At 39.5% G+C, this 7,048-nt stretch overlaps 1 protein-coding gene across 1 annotated transcript; it reads right to left on the bottom strand.

Moving 5' to 3' along the window:
* Positions 1-437: 437 nt before the first annotated feature.
* GPR85 (G protein-coupled receptor 85) lies at positions 438-5,694 on the bottom strand. The gene is made up of 2 exons (XM_073619883.1): positions 5,116-5,694; positions 438-3,139 (listed from the first exon to the last, which is right to left on the bottom strand). Exon 2 carries the CDS (start codon positions 2,964-2,966, stop codon positions 1,854-1,856), a length of 1,113 nt encoding a protein of 370 aa, XP_073475984.1. The 5' UTR covers positions 2,967-3,139; positions 5,116-5,694; the 3' UTR covers positions 438-1,853.
* Between the last annotated feature and the right edge of the window lie 1,354 nt (positions 5,695-7,048).

Raw genomic sequence — 7,048 nt, 5'->3', positions numbered from 1 at the left:
TGGTATGATATATAGCATGAATCGTATAATGATAAAATATGACAATACAGTAACCCAAATTTGGGTTGGTACAGGTGACCTACTAGCAAGCACATGATGATGTATCCCTTGGCCCCATTTTGATTCCTTTTCTTGGTAAAAAAAGCAAAACTGGAAAACACAACCTGCATTTAATACCTAATATGTATCACACCAGAAGGATCTATCGGTCAGTGTAAATCAAAAAGGGTTGTAAATTGTAAATATAACAAACACATTGCAACGTCCATCAATCATGTGTTTACAGTTTCTGAATGCAATAATTACGAAAAAGAAAAATCAATATCCACACTCTCACTAGTTCACTCCAGATGACTAAAAAAAAATAAGGTTAGTTGCCGAACTGGAAAAATGTAAAATTTTATTCCAGAGAAAATTAACAAGCTACACAGGAAAAGTTTGGCAAATGCAACTTTATATTTCAATTCCACACACATCTGTATCTTAAAGAATGAAAGACTCACAGACTATAATGTTATTCTAGAATGCTAAAAATTATATGTTTTTACAAGAAGGAAAAAAAAAAAGAAAGGAAATAATTTAAACAACCAATACACCAAAAAATGTGCAGAAAGTATAAAGAAGACTGTGCCTTCAGTAGAATAAATGCTTCCCAAACTGTGCAAAATATCATACCAAGGCTTCAGTCTCTTCTAGACAGCTCAATTAAAATATAAACATACTCCACTGCCTGTGTCTCTTAAGGTGAAGCAGAACGGGCAGCACATCTGGATCTGGCAAGCTGATCTCAGCTAGGTGATGTGCATACTGATTTAGGGAACAATAGGAGTTCAAAGAAAGAGGGGCTTGCATCGTTCTTTCATGCACGCCCATATGACTGACTCGAGTTACCAATTGAATTAGTTTCAAAATTAAACAAAATGGAAGATACTAGATAACCCTTTAAGGCAACATGTATTTATTCAGTGTTAATATGAGTGCTCCATAAGTAGATCTGTTTATACCGGAAATCAGATAGTACGTTGCCAAACAGATCGACAGCTAGGTTTTCTTTTCTTTTTTTTTTTTTAAAACAAGAATTCAATCCGTATTTGCCAAATAAAAACAAAAACAAAAATAAGAAAAAAAAAAAAATAAAGAGAGCAAAGAAAAAAATAAATAAAACAAAAACACAGAATACATTGAAATGCTCTTTACACTATTAAAGAAAACCTCCTTTTTATAGAAAGAATACTTGAAAAAGTAGAATATAATTTTAACCAAAAAAATACTGCTTTGGAATGCTCCCCAATACTGACTTACAAGGTAAGGAAATCCCTCAGTACGACAATCCAGAAATGCATGGCACATCCTTTTATCAGTTACAGTACATTTTAATTCCCACTTGTTAATCATTGCAAAAGAAACCCCAAACTGTATTAAATATCAAAGAGTCTTCCAACTCTTAAAAGCATGTTTATTAACATATTTACCTCAATTCAATTTATTAAGATGTCCAATGCTAACCTTTTCTGGGTGTTCTTGTTAATATGTGGTGATATACACAGCATTCAGCAGTGGCTCCTAGCACCTGTCATTTTTTTTTTTTTTTTTTTTGTGTAAGATCTAGCTTTCAACCACAGGAACACAAGAAAACTGTGGTTCAGTCCTTTGTTTTCAATTACAAACCTTCCCTGGTGGCCAGCAGGAACACTTTAGAATAAAATAGGATTACAGGTGCGCTATTGCAAAGTGTGCACAATGCTGCTTACGCTCCATTCTTGATCTTCTTCTCAAGACATGGCTACAGGCCACAATTGCTTAGCAGAGAAGGATAGTGTTTCACAAGGCTAAAAGATTTTGCAGATGCTCCCTCATATAACACAGTAAGGTTCCCTTGGTAACCTGGATTTTCTGCAGTAAAGAAGGGTTGTGCTGAAACAGCGCCTCAGCTCCCTGTTTGAGAAAATGCAGACAAAAGGATTGATTCCAGCTTGGGCAAAACTCATCCAGACAGCTGCTGTAAGAAATCCTCCTGGTACCACAGGACCTCTTGCAAACACTCTCCAGTAACAGGCTACCAAATAGGGCCCCCATAAGGTCAGGAAAAGGAATGTCATAATATAGAACATTCTACTGATTCTTTTTTCCATTTTGAATTCATCTAAAACCAGTAGCCTTCTCCTGCCTGTGGTGTTGGCATTTTGCCTTATTCCAAGTAAAGTGGGTGGTGTGGGACCCCTTCCAAAGCCCGCAAGCCAGTTGGCGGCTGCCTGACCACTGGCTCCAGGACCATGAAAAGTCCAATTCTGGCTTACGGCTGCTACAAACTGGACTGGCTTCATTTTCCTTCGATCATGAACAAAAAAGATCAGCTTGAGGTAGACAAGCTGTGTGGCTAGAAGAATGAGAGCAAGGAGTAACATAAATCCCAAGGAATCATTAGCCCTGAAGGAACGATGCTGAAATGTGCATTGGTCTTCCTCTCTAATGAAGGAGTAGGTGCCAACATCTAGGACTGGTGGAAAGGCCATAGCTACCGATAAGGTCCACACCATGCAAATCACTGCCAGACAAGTCCAAAATGTCAACCTTTTTGTGTAAAACCGATGGTGGGCTATAGCTAAGTATCTGGTGACACTTATACAGAATAGCATGAATGCAGTGTGAAAGCAAGACAACACCCCAAGAAAGGCAATCACTTTGCAAGTAAGAGCCCCATAAGTCCAAGTAGAGCCATTCTTCACGGAAGTGAATACAAATGGAAAACAAATAGCAGATCTCAGGATGTCTGAGCAACACAGATCCAACAGGAAGTAGTAGGGAGCTCTGTGTAAGGTCTTATCTTTGACAAGTAAGATGGAGATAAGAAGGTTACCCACCACACTGACTCCTATGATAAAGCCCAATGATGTCAACTTTAAAAACGCTGTTAAAGGAGACACATTTTGCAGAATGTTGTCAGCTGCATGGCTATCGTTCGCCATAGATGGAGGATATATTTATTGCTTCAGTCAAGTCTCATGGTCTATATACAAGGGCAAGCACAAGATAGATCCATACATTTTACTGCAAATGTAATCCACAAAACTAACTGGGCTGGTGTCTAGGCACACATTCTGCTTTTTCCTCCTCCTGATGTGTCATGCTGTCAAGAGATCTGAAGAAAAAAAAAAAAAAAACATAAGCTATCAGTTTTAGGCTAGCAAGTAATGATGTGAGAAGGTGCTAACATAAGAATGTTAATTTATGGAGTACAGAAAAGAAGTCACATTCTAGTACTAGCATTTGTTTTTAAACTTTGGATTATTACAGTTTATACCACGAGGAACAAAGGGCGGAAGTGTTTTCTGATTTATAGTGATATATACTGGCATCTGGGTTCATGATAGATAGACAGACAGACAGACAGATAACAGATAGATAGATAGAGAGACATACCCTAAGATCTACCATTTTGTAGAAGATAAAGATCACACCCATATAAATCACACAGATACATATACTATCTGTAGACAGGCTAAGGCTATGGCCATTACACAAGAATGACAATTTCGTCCATCTTTCTTGAGATGAATATGGACTGTGGGAATCATCACCCCCCCCCCCCACCCCAATTTTTTAATTGCTTTGTATCACTTGTAAAAATACACCCCACATTCGACAGCAGCTTCCACTATAGGATCTCTTTTTACCCTATGTCACATATCAACATATAACGGAGAGGAGGGGGGGTAAAATCCTATTTTGCTATATTGTATTGTTGCTGCACCCCCCCCCCCCAGTATTTCTATGAAAGAATAACATATTGGAGCTGAATGGCTTTTGCACAGCTAGCCGTATAACAGAACAGGCTCCATTATTTATGTGAATCGTTGCAACTATTTCTCTGCTACAAGAGGGCAAGAAAACCTGCCTTTATGTGTTTGGGGTTTTTTTTGTGTGCTTATCTTGTCTTGATTACCTGGAAATGAGTCATGGAATGATCAGCCTTGATGTATATATAAATGATCAGCCCCTAGATACATATATGATCAGCCTATATATATCTATATATATATACATATATGATCAGGCTTAATATATATATATATATATATATATATATATATATATATATATATATATATATATATATATATATATATATATATATATATATATATATATATAGATAGATAGGATCAGCCCCTAGATATATATACATGATCAAACTAAATATATATATATATATATATATATATATATATATATATATATATATATATATATATATATATATATATATATAAAGGATCAGCCCCCTACATAAAGTCTGATCATATATATATATATATATATATATATATATATATATATATATATATACACCGTATATATAAAATCAGACTTTATGTACATAATATATAAAGGATCAGCCTCTGCATATATAAAGGATCAGCCTTTATATACATAAATGACTTATATAATAAATGACCAGTCTTCATTTATAAAATTGATCAGCTATTATATATGAATGATCAGCCTCTCTCTAATATAAATGTTCAGCCTTTATATATGAGTGATTAGCCTTGATTTATATAAAGGATCAGCCCCTGCATTTATAAAGAATCAGCCTTTATATACATAAATGGCTTATATAATAAATGATCAGTCTTCATATATACAATTGATCAGCTATTATATATAAATGATCAGCCTCTTTATATATAAATGTTCATCCTTGATCTATATAAATGATGATCCTTTATATATATATATAATTGCTGATCCTTCCTATCTATGTATACCCCCCACCCCCCACACACACAGGGTAGTATGCATGCCTGTCCATCCATCCATCCATCCATGGATGCAGAGCTGTACATGTATGGGCACATTGATATGTGGTTTTGGTTGGATCTGCTCCTAGGAGAGGTCCCTTTGTTAGGTTTTTCCATGATGAGAGGAATGCAGCTCCCTTCCCCCAGGCAGAGCCTTGTCATATTTGGAAGCCTGCTCCATGTATGCTCCTATTGTGCTCTATATCAGTACAAACACTGGCTCTCCCGATGCCCAATAACGATGTGGTCGCCCAGCCACCATAAACATGCCATCTTTGCAGCTAACACACATAGGAAAAGGAAATGCTCCTACCTGTTGTTGCTCTACAATCCTGAGCAGGGTATTTGTTTGCAGTGCAGCTTCTTCTTTATATAAAAATGCTGATTTTTTTTTTTTTCTTCCTTAGGTACCTAGCCTGAGAATATAGTCAGTGGCTCGGACGGCGCATGCGCTGTGCGCTTCCTTGGGCTGCTCGCTTCATCCTCCCCTGTCGCAGCAGCACTGTCTCTCCCAGCAACAGCAGCCCACTGGTGTCTGAATGAGGGCACGTCAGGCAGCCCCTCACCTACCTGCTGCGGCTCCCTCAGCCATCACACCTTGGTCCACCCCGAAGGTTGGTGGAGGAGTGGGGGGGAGTGCAGGATGTGGGGTGCCGGCTCCTTCCCTGCGATCTCTATGCGGTCTGCTTGCTGTGCACCAATGATTGCACATTGCAGTGCCTCTGCCGCCTCTCACTGAGCACCAAATACATAGGAAGAATGCAACCGTGCTCCTGAAATGTCACAATTCTGCATTTTGTTACATAAAAATCACGAGTGGAAACACCCAGAGTGATGCATTTTTTTTTAGTGGGAGGAGAGTGATGAGCACATTGTTACTGGGAAGAACATGGGAACATTTGCATGCATGGCCTCAGATGGGTGGGAGCAGCCAGAGATTGACACGTCCTGGAGGGGAGGAATACACATGGAGCTTCACAGCTACTAAAACTGCTGCAGCTGTGCATACTGACCAATCAGCTTCTAGCTTTACTTTTTCCAATTAGGCGTTGACAATAAAACCTGGAATCGGATTGGTTACCACAGTCTGTGTGCTCCAGTGTTAGTAAACCCCCCCCCCACAACACTCTGCCTGCTCTTCATCTGGGATCAGGAGGGCCATTCAAGAAGAACAGCGGTCTGCTCACATAATTTGTAATAAAAACATCTTTCATCCACTTTGCATATCTTATACAGTATCTCACAAAAGAGTGCGCACCTCACATTTCTGTAAATGTTTTGTTATATCCCTTCATGTGACAACAATGAAGAAATGACACTTTGCTACAATGTAAAGTAGTGAGTGTACAGCTTGTATAACAGTGTAAATTTGCTGTCCCCTCAAAATAACTCAACATACAGCCATTAATGTCTAAACAAAAGTGAGTACACCCCTAAGTGAAAATGTCCAAATTGGGGCCAAAGTGTCAACATTTTGTGTGGCCACCATTATTTTCCAGTACTGCCTTAACCCTCTTGGGCATGGAGTTCACCAGAGCTTCACAGGTTGCTACTGGAGTCCTCTTCCACTCCTCCATGATGACATTACGGAGCTGGTGGATGTTAGAGACCTTGCGCTCCTCCACCTTCCATTTGAGGGTGCCCCACAGATGCTCAATAGGGTTTAGGTCTGGAGACATGCTTGGCCAGTCCATCACCTTTACCCTCAGCTTCTTTAGGAAGGCAGTGGTTGTCTTGGAGGTGTGTTTGGGGTCGTTATCATGTTGGAATACTGCCCGGCGGCCCAGTCTTCGAAGGGAGGGGATCATGCTCAGCTTCAGTATGTTACAGTAAATGTTGCTTTCATGGTTCCCTCAATGAACTGTAGCTCCCCAGTGCTGGCAGCACTCATACAGCCCCGGACCATGACACTACCACCACCATGCTTGACTGTAGGCAAGACACTCTTGTCTTTGTACTCCTCACCTGGTTGCCGCCACACACGCTTGATACCATCTGAACCAAATAAGTTTCTCTTGGTCTCATCAGACCACAGTACATGATTCCAGTAATCCATGTCCTTAGTCTGCTTGTCTTCAGCAAACTGTTTACGGGCTTTCTTGTGCATCATCATTCCTTCTGGAATGACAGCCATGCAGACCAATTTGATGCAGTGTGCGGCGTATGGTCTGAGCACTGACAGGCTGACCCTCCACCCCTTCAACCTTTGCAGCAATGCTGGCAGCACTCATACGTCTATTTCCCAA

Source organism: Aquarana catesbeiana, linkage group LG03 (genome assembly GCF_042186555.1).
Source record: "Aquarana catesbeiana isolate 2022-GZ linkage group LG03, ASM4218655v1, whole genome shotgun sequence".
Classification (NCBI taxonomy): Eukaryota; Metazoa; Chordata; class Amphibia; order Anura; family Ranidae; genus Aquarana; species Aquarana catesbeiana.
The sequence above is the reverse complement of the archived record's forward strand: the minus strand, read 5'-3'. Positions and strand labels throughout refer to the sequence as shown.